This window comes from Diabrotica undecimpunctata, chromosome 1 (genome assembly GCF_040954645.1).
Source record: "Diabrotica undecimpunctata isolate CICGRU chromosome 1, icDiaUnde3, whole genome shotgun sequence".
In the NCBI taxonomy this organism is placed as follows: domain Eukaryota; kingdom Metazoa; phylum Arthropoda; class Insecta; order Coleoptera; family Chrysomelidae; genus Diabrotica; species Diabrotica undecimpunctata.
This window is the reverse complement of record NC_092803.1, coordinates 57,722,772-57,739,736: the sequence shown is the minus strand read 5'-3', so window position 1 is coordinate 57,739,736 and position 16,965 is coordinate 57,722,772. Positions and strand designations below refer to the sequence as shown.

At 34.0% G+C, this 16,965-nt stretch overlaps 1 protein-coding gene across 5 annotated transcripts in view; it reads left to right on the top strand.

The window, feature by feature from the left end:
* Positions 1–16,965, top strand: part of LOC140449622 (serine/threonine-protein phosphatase 2B catalytic subunit 2-like) — a 727,881-nt gene that overhangs the window by 484,608 nt on the left and 226,308 nt on the right. For all 5 annotated transcript variants that reach the window (XM_072542882.1, XM_072542878.1, XM_072542873.1 and 2 more), the window contains exon 5: positions 3,366–3,511. In XM_072542882.1, coding sequence (XP_072398983.1) covers positions 3,366–3,511 — 146 coding nt within the window. The remainder of the gene's footprint in view (positions 1–3,365; positions 3,512–16,965) is intronic.

The following is a 16,965-nucleotide window of genomic DNA, read 5'->3' as shown; positions in this document are numbered from 1 at the left end:
TAGCTTTTGGATATTTCGATTTCTAAAAATCCGCTACTTATTTGGTATGAAGGCATTTTTATCCATAAAAATAAATTATAGGGCAATACCCCCGTGGAATACAGGAATTGAAGAACATGAATCGGGACATATTGGGGTTATTAGAAGTTCAAAGCAGAGGTGAAGGGTATGTGGACCGACATTCAAACAACAGGCTCTACTACAAAGGCAAAGAAGAATTTCACAAATTCAAATAATTTATAGCATCTAGAACAGGGTGTCATAAATGATCTTAAAACTAAATTCACAAACCAAAACAAAGATTGTGCAGGTTTATGCTCCAACTGAAAAAGCAAGTGATGATGAAAAAAATGCTTTTTACGAAGACCTTAAAAAACTATAGGCAATAACAAATAATCTGAAATAATAATAATAGGAGATTTTAACGCCAAAATTGGAAGAAAGATTAAAAAACACGATTGGAAATTTCTGATTTGGCACACGAAATGCAAGAGGAAAAAAACTTCCTGGGAATTCCTGGAAGAAGAAAACATGCATGGTATGAATACCTTTTACAAAAAAAAACCCAACAGAAAGTGGACATGGATCGCACTTAACGGAACTACAAAAAATGAAATAGACTATTTTCTCTCTAGCAACAAAAGAATAAAATTATGAAAACGTTGCCAATTTGAGTACATAATACTAGTGTATTGGAAATGAGTCAATGCTCACAATCTTAAGTAGTTTTTGTTTAATAAAGTTGGTGAATTTTGGGCTACTGGTTTCAATGCTTACAATATTTCCCCCATCATAAGGCTCCAGTACGTTATTTTTATATGTATTAAAAACTATGATCATGATAATCTTCGAATCGAACTGAATATCAAGTTTTTTTTTATTTATATTATATACTCGTATTTTGTCTCCAGCTGTTGTGTCAAGATGTATAAATTAATTTAATTAAATAAACATTTTTTGGACGGCACAAACATTAAAACACAAACACAATATATTAAAATTGTAACAGCCTTTTATAGTGTCATATTAGTGAGGTTATAAAAAATTACTAGAAAAGCAAGACTAGCATGGGCAGGATTTGAAAAACTCAGTTGGATACTGAAGAACCGCAAAATACCTCAATAATTGAGAATCAAAGTGTTCAACAAGTGCATCCTTCCTATCATGACATACGGATGTCAAACCTGGACCCTAATCAAGGCAAATATGAATTAAGTAGCCACAATAGAAAAGGCAATGAAAAGAGCAATGCTATGTATACGACTGTCAGATAACAAGAGAAAGGACTGAGTAAGATCAAAAACAAAAGTTGAGGTTGTATCACAACAACGCTGAAGTCTTAGTAAATAAAATAAAATTTCCATTAGAAAGGAAGCTGATGATTGAGCCGATGTTGGTAAGCACAAACATTAGCTAATCATCTCAGCCACGTTTTTCAACCTCACCCCAGAACTGTCTCAATGAAAGAATAAGGATTCATTCACGAAAACTTAGATGCACCCTACCAGATGTCACCTTCTATAAAAAATATCAAAATAAATGAAATTATTGATTTAGTTATAAATCTCGATATTAACAAAAAACTCCAGGATATGACATAATATTGGGAAAAATCTGCAAAAATTTACCCGAAGACAGATTTGAGTTGAATTTGTATATATTGAACGTTATATCCTAAAGTTAGGCTATTATCCGTTTTCATAGAAAATTGCATAAATTATTCTAATATCTAATAATATTCTAATAAATCTGATGTGGATCCACACAAATTGTCATCCTATCGTCCAATCAGTTTACTTCCCATTATCTCCAAGAAATTTGAAAGTGCTCTCCTACACAGATTGAATTTTTATAATCGACAGACAAAACTTAACACCAGATTACTAGTTTGGATTCAGGCAATAACATGGAACGATTTAGTAGGTATTTATAAAGTAGCAAGAGATTCGATTTAAAAGAAATAGCCCAGTCTGGTTATGCAAAAATCATCGATATCACGGCAAAATTCTTCGCAGATATCTGAAGCTTTTAAGACATAGGTGGGCGTTACTAGATGACGAATAGATGAAAAGGTACTCGTATTTTTACCTTGCGTTTTTTTTTAAACAATAATTTATGGTCACAATTTGATTTTTTGTCTATAAGGTTTTTACCTTAGATTTTACATAATCAATATTTTTATCAATTTTTTATATCAAGAATATCTTTATTTTCCCATTTTTTAAATTAAAATTGATAAATAATTTACGGAAATATTTGCAAAAAGCAGTTTTTTTGCACTAACTTATAAATTTTATTAATTTTTTTATTAAAAAAATAAAATGTTATTAATACATTTGAACATCGAGGAATTACCGTCTTTTAAATTTGTGCGAAATTTCTCCCCGATCGGTCAAATAGTTTAAAAGTTATTTAATTTATTTATCCATGAGGCTAACTATTTAAACTACTGAACTTGCTCTATTAATGATACTAGACACATTTAGAAAATTTCATAGGATTCTTTAAGACCTAAACTATCTCAGAAGTTAAATGCATATTGCGTTTTCATCGAAATTATTTACAAAATAAACGTTTGAAAAAGGGGTATGTTTTTGACTTATAAACAATTGTAATAACTTCAATATTTTTCAAGCTACAGATTTTTACGTAAAACCATTGAGTAGCTGGTAAAAAAACTCATATTTAAAAAAAACCTGCTATGACCAATGGGAACGAAGTTAGGGACTATTTTAAAAAAAATTATATCTCCATTGTTTATTAACATTAAGAAGTAAAATTTTCACAAATTTTGAATAACAATCTAAACTTTATATTGAAACTTATAGTATAGCTACTTATAACTCGAATTAATATGCAGCAAAATGTATTGGTTCATCCACCAAAAATCCAAATTAAATTCAGCCTTCAAAGAAATATTATTACTATATAAAGATGTATTTTAAAGCCAGTTTGGACTTACATTATACAGGTATTGGATACAGCATCTTATTCTCTTAAGACATAAATTACCAATAATAACTGTAACAATTGTGTTTCGCGTAACAGTGAACTCAAATGCACTCTCAAAACTTAGAACATTGTACTCTGAAGTTTGTACGATCATAATATTGTTTTAAGCTTTTTATTTTTGACATAAGTAGTTCCAAATACCTTTTTGGAAATAAGCGACATTGTAAAATAAATCCTTTAGCGTTAAAGATTATGTTAATCTTCCGATCTGGATGTAGAAATACTACAAATAAAAATTCTATTCTTGCCGATTTGTCATTTGTTCCCAAAATATGATATTATCAAATACCTATGTTCTAAAACTACAATAACTGTCACATTTTGTACTTTTATCAATCTTATATTATTTTCAGGTAAAATAAAATATTCAGAACGTGTATATGAAGCGTGTATGGATGCTTTCGACTGCCTGCCGCTAGCGGCGCTCATGAATCAACAGTTTCTGTGCGTACACGGCGGCTTATCACCAGAAATACACAATTTAGATGATATACGAAGGGTAAGGATATCATTTTATAATATTTTTTCCTATTCGCTGCTTTGCGACATTTTTCGGGTTTTCCGGCAATAATCCGAAAACGTGTTCAACCAACAATAAATAAAAATGTATTCCTTATATCCCTTTTCTATATAATAGAAAAAAATTGATGATCCGATATGATCAAACAACTTAAAGAAAATCCAGCAGTATTCATTTTCCACAATTTAGTATTAACGAAAGTAATAGTTTACGTTGTAAGTGCACGATTAAATGAATGCCATTTTTCTTTCTATTATAGATTGGAAAAGAGGTGTAAAATTTAGAATCTGCTAAGATTATTATTAAAAAGAGAGTGGAATGTTCGCTTATGCTTATCAAGGTTAAATAATTATTGTAATCATTAGAATTTATAGTGATTTTTTTTTTAAATTTAGTTAGGTATATCAACTGATTAACATCTAGAGGTTAACCCAATTTCTTAATTTATAAGATTTTTAGGAAACGATTTCGGTATGGGAAATCGAAGTGTCAAAAACAAATAAAAAATCCACAAGGAAAATGAAATTCCTGTAGTTGGCTGTATACCATAAATCACAGAAGTTTTATTTAAAAGCCCTGTATAAAAGGTAGATAATTAAAATGATCCGTTATCTTATTATTACTTATTTTAAACTTCAATTGTAGCTTATTCCCATTAAAACAGTAATTATTTTAAGACGCCACAAGAAAGTAGCTTCAGAACAATAGTAAAGTAAAATAGAAATGTTACATATATTTTGAATTTAACGTCAAATAAATGCTGTCTTACTCTTCGCACAAAGTCAGAAGTAAGTTAGGTTTTCATTGGTTTATGGTAAAATTTCCGCGCTTGCTTTTCTCTCAGATATTTGTACATATAATTGTCCCTCATTGCCTTGATGTTTTGGCCGTCTTGCATATCGAAACCTCCGGGCTGAACCTTTCTTCTCCTTAATGCACCATGTCCTTTCAGAATGTTGATTATCATCATAGCTATCTATTTTTTATTCACAGCCACCCTAAATAGCAAGCTTGTATCAATACCATACCAATCTCACAAGTTTTTTAACCTTAAGCTTTACTCTGGCTATATTTAGAAAACGGCACTTGTGTGGTTCAAAGTGCATACTGATATCATTTGAGAATGTTTCAGCAGTTTTTAGCATCTGATCCAGGTGATTTCGAGTAAAAGCTATTAATTTCAAATCATCCATATACAATAGATGATTAAGCTTCTCCACAACAGTATTGTTGTTTTTAATGCTAAAACCTGAGTCGGTGGAGTTCAGTAGCTGAGATAGTGGGTTCATCGCTAGACAGAACCAAATTGGACTCAATGAGTACTCCTGGAGAATTCCCCGGTTAATGTTTTTTGTCCCCGCGATATCCCCAGTTCCAATGTTGTTTTCAATAGGTATTTGAAGGTTAATTTAAGGCTTTTAATTCGTCATTATATGCTATAAAAATGTCATTATATTATCGTCGACTTTATTTATTTTCAATATATCTATTATAAGCCCATCATGCGGTACTGAATATTATTATTATTATTATGTTGCGCATCTGGATGAGTAAACCTCTGAATAGGAGACATCTCAATGAGATCAGCCAAGAATATGTCGAAAATACAGGTTAACATCAGGAAAGATGTTTCCCGAGACTGAGGGTTTCCTACTTGCCATTCAGGATCAGCTTATTCTTACCGGTGGCTGCTAGGCGTTTGTCGGTACTGATTATAAAGAACACCATGACTCAGTAGGAAAGATTATTCACCAAGAACTTGGTGACAAACTGGGACTTCTCCAAACCTTCCTTACTATCAAATCTTTCTTACTATCAATACGTCCCTGACAGAATACTTAAAAATGACAACTACAAGCTATACTGGGACCGCACTGTGCTCACAGACCAACCAGTGGCACGTAATAGACCGGATCTCATACTAGTTAATAAACTTACTAGGCAAACAACATGTGGCGCTACCTAACACCAATAATTTGCGTGTTAAATACAACGAAAAGATCGCAAAGTATAGAGATCTAGAAATACAAATCAGGAGACAATGGAGAATGGAAGTATCCAGGCAGTACCTATTATTCTATCTACTACTGGTGTTATTCCCAAAAATCTCCTAGCTAACATAAAACAGCTTTGTCTGAATGAACATCTTTATAAGGCCATGCAGAAAGCTGTACACCTCGCGACGTCCAGATGTGTACTAAAACTTTTGGGAGATACTCCAGCATACCAGGTCACCTATGGCTCGATAACATGGAAAGAGTCCCACCAGAGCTCAATCCTTTTGATACCGTAGGTATCTGGGATGAGTGAATTTTCCCCTTAGAGGGAGTGTGAGCCGTATGGCTAAATCTGGATTATTATTATTATTTATAAAGGGAAAGTTCCCAGTGGTTGGCTGTATACCGTAGTTTAACAAAAACATACAATAAAGTAAACACTTCTGATGTAATTGGTATATTTATACAATTACTAAAATAATGAAAATATTGTTTGGCTTGCTCGCCGTCCAGATTTAAATCTCACTGAATATATTTTACAATCAAGTAGCCTCTATCCAAATTGAAGACAGTCCGACTGAAAAAATATTCATCAAACGTGGAGTACTGCAGGGTTGTGTTTTGTTACCCACTCTTTTTAATCTGTACTCTGAAGAAATCTTTAGGGAGGCTTTGGATGACAGATAAGAGGGAGTAAGACTAGGTGGAGAAGTAATCAACAATATTAGATACGCTGACGATACAGCCATTCTTGCAGAAGATTTACAAGATCTCCAAACATTACTAAAACTAGTCAGTGAAGTAAGTTATCGGAGAGGCCTAAAAATCAACATTTCAAAGACAAAGTGGATGGCAGTAGGAAAGATCAATATAGATCAAGGTCTGATTTCTCTTAATGGAGAGGAGATCGAAAGGGTAAATCATTTCAAATACCTTGGCAGCTGGTTAAATGTAAATTGTGACTCTGATGAAGAGATAATAACCAGGATCGAAATATGACGTAAGCCTTTTATGACCTGGAAACCAGTTTTATGCAACAGAAACCTGTCGATGAATATTTGTAAGAAGGTCCTGAAATGTTATGTGTGGTCCATCCTATTGTATGGTTGTGAGACATGGACGTTAAAAACCATAATGCTAAACAAGTTAGAAGCATTCGAATTGTGGTGCTATAGACGAATCCTAAAGATATCGTGGGTTTCGCACACTTCCAATGAAGATGTTCTTCAAATGATCAATTCAGAACGTCTGCTCATAAACACCATAAAGAGGAGAAAAACAGAATACTTCGGCCATACTTAGAGGACCTAAATACCATCTACTTCGCCTTATAATACAAGGAAAAGTGGAAGGAAAGAGATGGATTGGTCGAAAGAAACTTTCATGGCTGCGTAATATTAGACAATGATGTGGTTCCACAGTAGAAGAATTATTTCGCGCAGCAGCCGACACAGAAAGGTTTCAGGAAATTGTAAACATGACGGCCAACGTCTAAATACAGACACGGCACCCAAAGAAGAAAAAGAATATATTTTAGATAAGATGAGGAGACGTTTACGGAGACATGTGCTATTCTAGAGAGTGACAATGTTTGGGTGACATATCAATTCTAGAGAGCTTCGGGAAATACTGGTGCATTCTACTGTTTATTTTTGACGGATATGTTTAAAGTAACAATTAAACAGTTTAAAACAAAAATTTAATGTCGCTTAAAAAAATATATCCATCCAGGCAACGATTTTCAGCTCAGTTCATGTCTGTGGGTCTCTAATAATTATTCATTCATGAATGTGGTCGCAAAATGCATTTCTAGCAAGCACAGCACAGCACAACAGATCCACAAACGGTTAGTGATGCGAGGCGTCGCGGTTGCACTGTTTCTAATCAAACACACCATCGCCACTGTCTCCTCTCTGTCAACTACAATGTCGTCAAAACGGCACGAGGCTTTTCTTGTGGTTGGTTTAGTAAATGTTTGGTTTTCCACATTGTGTCTAGAAAATTTATTTTACGTTATATTAGGAATTTATGTAAGATTTTTATTTTATTTTACTAGTTTTGTTTAAGTTTTGTATTTTATAACAAATGAAAGAATGATATGTTTTTGTACACACTTAGACAAATCAAAATATGGAAATGGGAAGTATTTTTGAAGTGTGTAAACAATTTTAGTTCCTAGCTGAGCGCTTTCGGCTTGCAAAGCCATCTTCAGAACTATGCTGCAAAAGAAGAATGATGTAAATAACTAATTATAATTTTACAATGATTCACTACGTCAAATATTAAAATATCCTACTAGGGAAGATCATATGGTAAGAAAATTACACAAAAATGCTGGTTCTATTTTATTTTTTCTACTTTGTCAATGAACACAAACAGGAGTGTCAAACACAAAAAGGACTGTACACTGGACTCCATAAAAAACATTAAAATATTTGGTTATGGTACGGGCACAGAATAAATAACAATCAGAATGGCCACTCTCAGATGCCGCCTTTGAAGTGTCTCAGCACGCGATCGCCATATTTTAAACGGAAACAGACTCGAATTGAGAAATTTGTGACAAGCTACGACAGAACTGTAATTTAAATTTCGCGATCATAGACAAGCTATGACAGAACTGTTAACTTAAATTTTTAGAGATTAATAATTTAGTAAATTTAAAATAATTTAATCTATTCTTCAACTAAAACTACGAATAAAATAGTGCATATTATGTCTATGGTTGCCGTAAATAAATTAAACCGGGTTAATTTTTATATGCACACAAGATAAAATTTCACTGAACAGCACTGGTTCCGTTTAAAACATGGCTGATTCCGTCTGCGCGAACGAGATGCGCGTACTTATCTTGGTAAGCAGAGTGGGCATTCTGATTGTTTATTATTTTGTGGTATGGGTGTCATAGAATGAGCAGAATACAATGTCAGCCTTTTAAATGATTCTTCAAAAATGACAATTGACATATGTGATAAGAAAATTAAGATTTTTAAATTATCGAAAAATTGCTGAATTGAAATTCATAATGAAAGAAGAAGTTTTTTAAATCTTGGTTTCTATCAGCTATCAGTTAGCATCATAATGAATAATATGTTGAAGTTTGGCTGAAGGTCAAAGTAAAGGGTAATTCATGTAGAAGTACTTTTTTTGGTGGGGATTTGATTGGAGATCGTGCATGAATACTGTCAAACTGACATTTCGCTTTTGTTCAGTATTGTTTAACATTTCATGATGGAAAGACTTAGCCCGGCACAGTGTCTAGAAATTAGTAAGTTGTATTGTGAAAATGGGAGTTCTGTGAGAAATGTTTTCGTGCACTTAGAGCAATTTATGGTCCACATAATCGGTCTACCGAACGTACAATTCGCTTTACGATTAGTAAGCTTGAAACCCAATTTTTATTATTGGATAACACGCGACCAAATAGACCACATTCAGCACGTACTGAAGAAAATATAGCGGCGGTAACGGATAGTGTACTCGAAAATAATGAAGAATCGATTCGTCGCCGTTCTCAACAGCTTGGCTTGTCATATAGCAACCACTTGGCGTACTTTACGTAAGGATCTTGGTTTAAAAGCATACAAAATTCAATTAGTGCAAGACCTGAAGCCCACCGTCCTTCCGAGTCGTCACGGTTTTAGTCGATGGGCTCTTGATAAGCTTTCAGAAGATCCACTGTTTTCGAAAAAAAATTTGTTTTCAGATAAGGCCCATGTTTGGCTTAATGGGTACGTTAATAAACAAAATGCCCGTATTTCTGGTGACGAACAACCCAAAGAGGTTCAAGAGTTGCCATTACACCCTGAAAAAATAACTGTTTGGTGTGGTTTATAGGCTGGTGGAATCGTTGGTCCATATTTCTTTAAAACAGAGGGCGGCCAGAATGTTACTGTGAATGGTTACCGTTATCGTGCCATGATAACAAACTATTTGGTACCTGAAATTGAAGCTCGTGGTCTCGGCGGCATTTGGTTCCAACAAGATGGCGCCACTTGTCATACAGCCCGTGGAAGCATGGCCTTACTGCGAGAACGAATCGGTGAACAAATTATTTCATGCTTTGGACCAGTGAATTGGCCGCCTATATCCTATGACACCTCACCTCTAGACTCTTTCTTTTAGGGCTACCCAAAGTCCAAAGTCTACGTGAATAAACCAGATACGATTGAGGCATTGGAGGCCAATATTACTCGATTCATTGGTGAAATACCAATCGAAATGCTGGAACGAGTCATCGAAAATTGGAACTTCAGATAAACCAACTTAATCGTAGTCATGGCCAACATTTAAAAGAAATTGTCTTTAAGAAGTAATTGTAAAGAATGCTTCTTTTGTATGATACTTAATAAATATTTTCAAATAAAATTTATTTTTGTCGTTGTTTTTTCTTGTTGTAAAAAGTACCTCTAAATGAATCACCCTTTAGGTTCAATCGACAAGTTATCCCCAAAAAAAAATTTTTAAATATAAATAGATTGTAATGTTTCTAAGTATCATACTTTAGGGGTTTTAGAGGGTTTTAAAAAATTGTATCACTTGATTGAGATTGTAAGAATTTTAAGTAAAAATTGGAAATTTTTCTTGGTTTAATAAAGAATAACTTGTCAATTTATTGATTACACATAATTGTTATACATTAGATATAACATTTAAAAAGTAGAATAAGGTTTTTAAGATGGGATGAGTTCACTCTTCTTCCTCCACAGTCGTCCATAATAATTCTAAAAGAGTTTTATAATTGCAATTGAGATTGAATTGTGTATTTAAGCAACAATTAGGGTTCAGTTTCATTTCTTTAGATAACTCAAAGTTTTCTAAAAATTCGCAAGTCTAAATTTTTTTTTTGGGATGTTATATAAAATTTTAATTGTTTTGGGTAGGAGAAAGGGAATGGTTATTAACTTTAATGTGATGTCCAAAGTTTAATTTATGTGTATTATTGAGATGTCATTTGATTCTTTGAGCCAGGGTTTTCATTGTTTTCCCACATAAGTCATATTACAATCACCACAAGACAATTTGTAAATGCCAACATATTGATAAATTGTGTACATCTGTTTTATTTACGTGACTCAATGCTAAACTTTTTGATTATGGTCTTAACTTCAGGTGCAATTTCTACACACCCAGGTGTCTTTGACTTGTATTCTACTCCTTACGACATATGTCCCTTTCTTTTCAGATATTCACTTCGTTGTATACATAATTAATAAACTGTTTCGTAAAGAAGGCATTAGGACCACCTTTTGACTATCAAGGAAAATTTCGGAATTTTTGCCTAGTCTCAAAGCTCACTATGACCTCTCTTTTATTATGATACATATTCAATTTATTCTGCCTATGGCTACAAGTACATCGAAAAAATTGGCCTGTCCGTCAAAACCTTACTCCAAGAGTTTCAAAGATATGTAAGCTCTGGTATTTTCTTACGTTCTACATTGCCAAGAAATAGGACTTTATTTTGGACTATTTATTTTAGGACTTCCTACTAGAAGTCCTAAAAAAATTCTTCAAGTAGTAGAAATACGAAGGTATTCCAGAAAGTAGAACGAAGGGAAGTTAACAATGCGTCACAACGCGCCAATATTCGCTATCTACGGTAACAGTATCCCCTTATATTTAAAAGAATATGATAATAAATAGGTAAAAAGAAATAAGAATAAGACTTCTTACAATCAATGTATTCTACCACCAACGACCGGTCCCGCATACTATAAATTGCTATGCATTTTCAGGTCAACCGTACATGGTAAACTAAATACTGAAAATATAATAACCCGTATTACAGTGCTGTCTGGTACAAAATATAAAGCAATTATGCCAATGTTATAGGTGTGTGATTTATTAAATATGAATTTAAATTAATTCAATAAAAATTAAGTGAAAAATGATTTAGTAAAATTGAAATTTAACAAATATTACTTACATGTCGATACAAGGATTATTATTAAATGTTTGAGAAAAAAGTTTTAAAATCCGTTATGGTAACTGTTGAAAGGTGATCATCGGTGACCGATGGATGAATGGAAATTGAAAACTAAAATAGCTGATATAAATAAAACCATAATGTTGGCTTATTTTCAGGAATTGGTATGTTAATTTAGTTCTTTTTTTGTATTTAGTTAATTCACGTTTTTGATTGAATTATTCTAGTCCGAAAAGTATTTTTTAAATTCCTTGTGGACTAAATCCACATTAATTGTTAACGAACATGCTGGTATTTTCCATTTTTAACGTTAAAAAATGTTAGTCCTATAATATTTACTCCCTTCTATAACATTTGCTGTTTTTTTTATGCAACAGGGCGTTATATGCCGTATCGCCCGCTTATTATGCCCTAGGATATAACAAGTATGTTTATGGTAACCGTATCCAAGGTAAAATAAACAAATAATATGCAAGTGAAAAATAAATTATTTAATAAATAGTGGAGGTTGAACGCCACTGCCAATAAGTTCAATTTTCAATAACCTATATCTAGGTTTTTGTGTTTTGCAGCTAGTACAGTATAATCTGCATAAAAGCTGAGTGAGGTTCCAAGTGTTCTTGGAACATCTGCTGTGTACATGCTATAGACAAGGGGTAACAAAAACGCCCCTTTGTGGAACTCTGGCATCCGGGCCTGTGGTCAGACATGGCTTGTCCTATCTGAACCCTGAATCTCCGGTCACCTAAGTACGAGGTGATGAGTTTCGTCGTGGGCCCACTGTATCCATATTCCATATGTCCAAACTCTGTCAAAGGCCTTGCTTACATCTAAGAAGGCTGCTCCTGTGTACTAATCGTCGTTGAATTTGAACGTCTGAGGACTTGTAGTTCACTGGAGTGTTGTGCTCTAAAGCCAAATTGAGCTTCAGGGATTAGTCTAAATGGTTTGGATAACTCATTTTGCTATCTTGCTAACTGCAAGCTAATCGGCCTGTAGTTTTGCGGGAATACGTTATTTTTTTCCTGATGAATATGCCAAGAAAAAAATGAAAAACCAAATAAATAACTCTATGAGCTATAATATATACTTATATAAATTATGTGTTTGAAAGAGCATTTTTTATTTTACTATTTATTTAACTTTTTTATTGATCCTAAATTTCTTCTCTACAAATTATCTTCATATGTGCTATAAAAAGGAATTTTCATTATTTTGTTCATGCCTTTTTTAATTAATTAAAATTCGATCCCAGTGTTAACGAATTTACGATCTTGAGCCTTACATCTTACAAGTGGACGGGAAATGCAGCAAAAACCGATCGTCGTGCATGCACAAAAGCCTTCAAGATCGTTACACGTAATAATAAATACAAAGGGCCTTTCTCTCCATATCTGACCCTTCAGCAGGGCAAAAACACAGCAGCAACAGCGTGTTAGCACGTATAATTTCGTGTCACACGATTCCGTGGAGGTCAGTAGATAAGGGCTGGTGTTGGGGTTGTCGGTTGGATTGCGGATCGCACTGGCTCTTGACACGGAAAGGTTTCGTTTTAAATACGGACTCTAGTCGAGTGTTGTTTGTACAGAAGGGACAAACACAGTGCAAACATTGATTATTATGTTCGAATAACCCGCATAATTCCACCGAACACAACATCGGTATTTTCCAATAAACATTACTAAAATATTTATGAACTGAGTATAACATTCTGATCTATTAATCTACTGCAAGTTCATGCGCCCACAGCCAGGAGTAGTGAAGATGACATAGATAAATTTTTTGATGATATCATGAGTCATCTGAAAAATACATTAGAAAGAGACATTATTATAATAATGGGGGACATCAATGCCAAAGTAGGAAAAGGTAGACAAGAAAACATTGTAGGCAATTTCGGACTTGGACAACGTAAAGACAGAAGAGATCGTTTTGTAGAATTATACGTAAAGAACAATTTTCATACTGAAAGATACCGAAATTCAATTAAGATAACTAAAATACTACATGAAGCAGATGTCCCCTCAGATCATACCTCATTAATTAGTGACATAAAACTCAACTTGGAAAAGTAAAACGCTAACAACCGACTAATCGAATAAGCACTGTATTCGAGAATATAGCCAAGAAATTATACACGAGATAGAAAAGAAGTTCAAAAAATCGGTCGAAATAAATAACATCAAAGACCACTGGAATCAGATCAAAACCATCATGCAAGAAACAGTGAAAAAGTATAAAACAATTAATAAACGAAAACATCAATGGATGAGTGATGAAATATTGAGACTAATGGAAAACAGACGAAAACAGAAAAATAAAAACACTAAAGATTACAATAACAAAATCTAACAAAATCAATAACGAATCAGAAGGAAAATCCGGAATGCTGCAGAAAATGGTACAGCAGCAAATGTGGATGAACTTACAGATGAGGAAGATGCACTTCAGCCGGTAAAATATACACAACATGTATATTGTCTGTTTGATGTAAATCGTCACTCTAGATATATAAGTTGTATAAAGATACCTGAATCCGACAACTTTGTTTGCAACATAAATCGAAGAGGAGAAATTCATTAGGATATTATACTTGACAAAGCTAACATTTATTGAAAAAAGGGATACGAAATCGTTCATTTGGCGTTATTCTCAGATAAAATTTCTAGAAAGGGTAAAGTCAATTCACTAAGTTAGTAATTCACTAAGCCGATTCCCTAAGAGGCTGGGTGCTACTAGTAAAAGGAACAGAAACGGTACTAGCCAAGTCCTTAATCTCAATGAACATTAAAACAGAGCTACCAAGACAAACTAATTACAGGTGTAGCATTCGTAGACCTAACCTCAGATTGTGACACTGTCACTCCTTGAAAAGGTCACAGAATTAAGAGAAGATAAAAAATTCATAAGCGTCGTAAAATCATTTCTTCATGCCGAATAGCAATAGAGTACCTAAAAGCAACGCCACTAGAGAAAATTATAAGTGTGTGGGAATCGACCGACCGGGCCTGCGAAGATCAACCACGAAGTACAGCGAGCGCTTCAGACCCCCATTTGACGACAGACATGTAATGTTCGATGCGTAAGAGACTCATACGATGACCTTCTATGGAAATCCACTAAAGGTTTTCTCAGTGGCGTACCCGTGAAATCTACAGCCTGATATCTTTCGAAACCAAACACACCGACTGGTTCAAACTGCGACTGGAGGAAATGGGGAATACTGATCCAAATGAGATCGGGCGTGGCCGCTTTGAAGACCAACAGCGCGAGATGGGTCCAGCTCGATGAAAATGACACCTTATACACGTTCGGCCAACAACAAGACATGGACCAACTGCTCCAATGCACCCAATGCCCGTCTCTATATACGATGAACGACCTGGGGAAGGACAACACCAAGGTAATAATGGGCCTGATTCTGAGCCAAACACCTGAAATGATTACGCTTGGACACGAAAAAGTAAAAAAGAAGTCTAACATTTTAAAAGTCCTTATATTTCAGGTTTTATAAAAATAAATTTAGTGTTCTTGTTCTTAATATTGTACACTCAAATTTAAGCATAGAGAACTCATCTGCATAAATCTTGTTATGTACCATTTAGTATACACAGATATAGGAGTCCTACAGTTTAACGTGAAATCTGAATTACTAACTGTACAAGGGCTGTACTAGACAAATTCAAACGTGGATTGTCAGTACTTTTAAAGCGACGATATACTTTGTGACTTTTATAACGGAGACCGAACCCACATCATTAAGTATCAGAGGCTACCTACGCCATTCTTATTTCTTCTTAAAGTTCCATCTCCTATCGGAGGTTGGATATCATAACGGCTATGGTCACTTTGTTGGCTGCTGCTCTGAAAAGTTGTAGTGAACTACAGTTAAACCATTCTCTAAGGTTCTTCAGCCAGGAGATGCGCCTTCTTCCTATGCTTCTTCTTCCTTGGATCCTTTCTTGCATAATAATTCTCAGCACCTCATATTTTTCTTCTTTTTATGCTGTTCATAATTTCTAACTCCTTATTTAGACGTCGTAGTACCTCAGCATTGGTAATCCTTTGAACCCACTGAATTTTTAATATTCTTCTGTAACACCACATTTAGAACGCTTCTATTTTCCTTATGTGTTATTTCTTTAATGTCCAAGCTTCCATTCCGTATAATAAGATAGAAAATATGTAACATCTTAGAGCCCTCAATCTGAGATGCAACTGAAGGTCTCTGTTGGTAAGCATTGTCTTCATTTTCACAAATGCTTGCCTTGCAGTTTCAATTCGGACTTTGATTTCTCTGCTTTGGTCATTTTTGTCATCAACCCAGGTTCCCAGATATTTATATGTCTCTACTTTTTCTATTTGGGTTTGCTCTATCATTAATCTTTCATTTCCATGTTGCGTTTTTGAGACAATCATAAATTTAGTTTTTCTCTTATTTATTTTTAGTCCGTATCTAATGCAATAATCGTTAATTCTATTTACCAATTCTTGTAGCGATTCCAGGGTGTCTGCCATTATAACGGTGTCATCAGCGAATCTTATGTTATTTACTATTCTTCCGTTTACAGAGATTCCATCACCCAGATCCGCATTCTTATTTACAAAGTCGTAAATTGTTACTGGCTTCCGAAGATCTTTTGATTTTTCATATAGTAGTATGAACACTTTTTGTAGATTATTTTACATTGTAAAGTAACGTTCTTTTTCTTAAAGTACCCTATCAAGTCCGTTTGACGTTGGCGATTGAAATGGTAACACCTCTCTCTCTTGAACTATTCTGAACAATTATTCTACTCTCGAATTCATTCTCTGATATGTATTCTTTGACCACCAGGCTTGATTTCTATCAATTTCCCTGCGTCCTTGGATTTTACCATCATAATCAGTCGAATAGTAGTATACTGTTTTCCCTGCAGTATATGTCCAAGTTATATTATTTTCTTGAACTTGACGAGTAGGTTCTACCACGTTGAGAATTGCTTCACGACATTTCTAAAGCCTCTAAGCAATTAATGGTGGATATTTTCGAGGTCCATGTTTCGACACCATATAAGACAAGTGACCATATGTAACATTTAATCATCCCTTTCCGAACTCGAAGTTTCAAGTTATCGTTACGTTTAAAGTAGCGTTACCAAAACCAAATATACGTCTTTTGAAAATTTCGTGTTTCAACATATATAGAAATAATCGATCGTAAAATTATTAATAAAGATAAGAAGTTTTTACTACCTAAGTTTAGTTTCATTTCAAGATCCACATATTTATTTGAAATTTAGATATAGGTCTTCTATTCATGAGGAATATTAAAAAAAATGGCAAATAATGCGATGTATTGAAAGTAAATCATAATAAAATTTGATAAATAATTTGGTTCTGATAGGTTGTACGAATTGAACTTTATCCTGGAATTTAACCGACACCTGTGCTGGTTGTAATAGTCTAAGCTCCCACTACAAGATCACAACGTAGTTATTCAAACTATATGCATGTTTTTTATATTA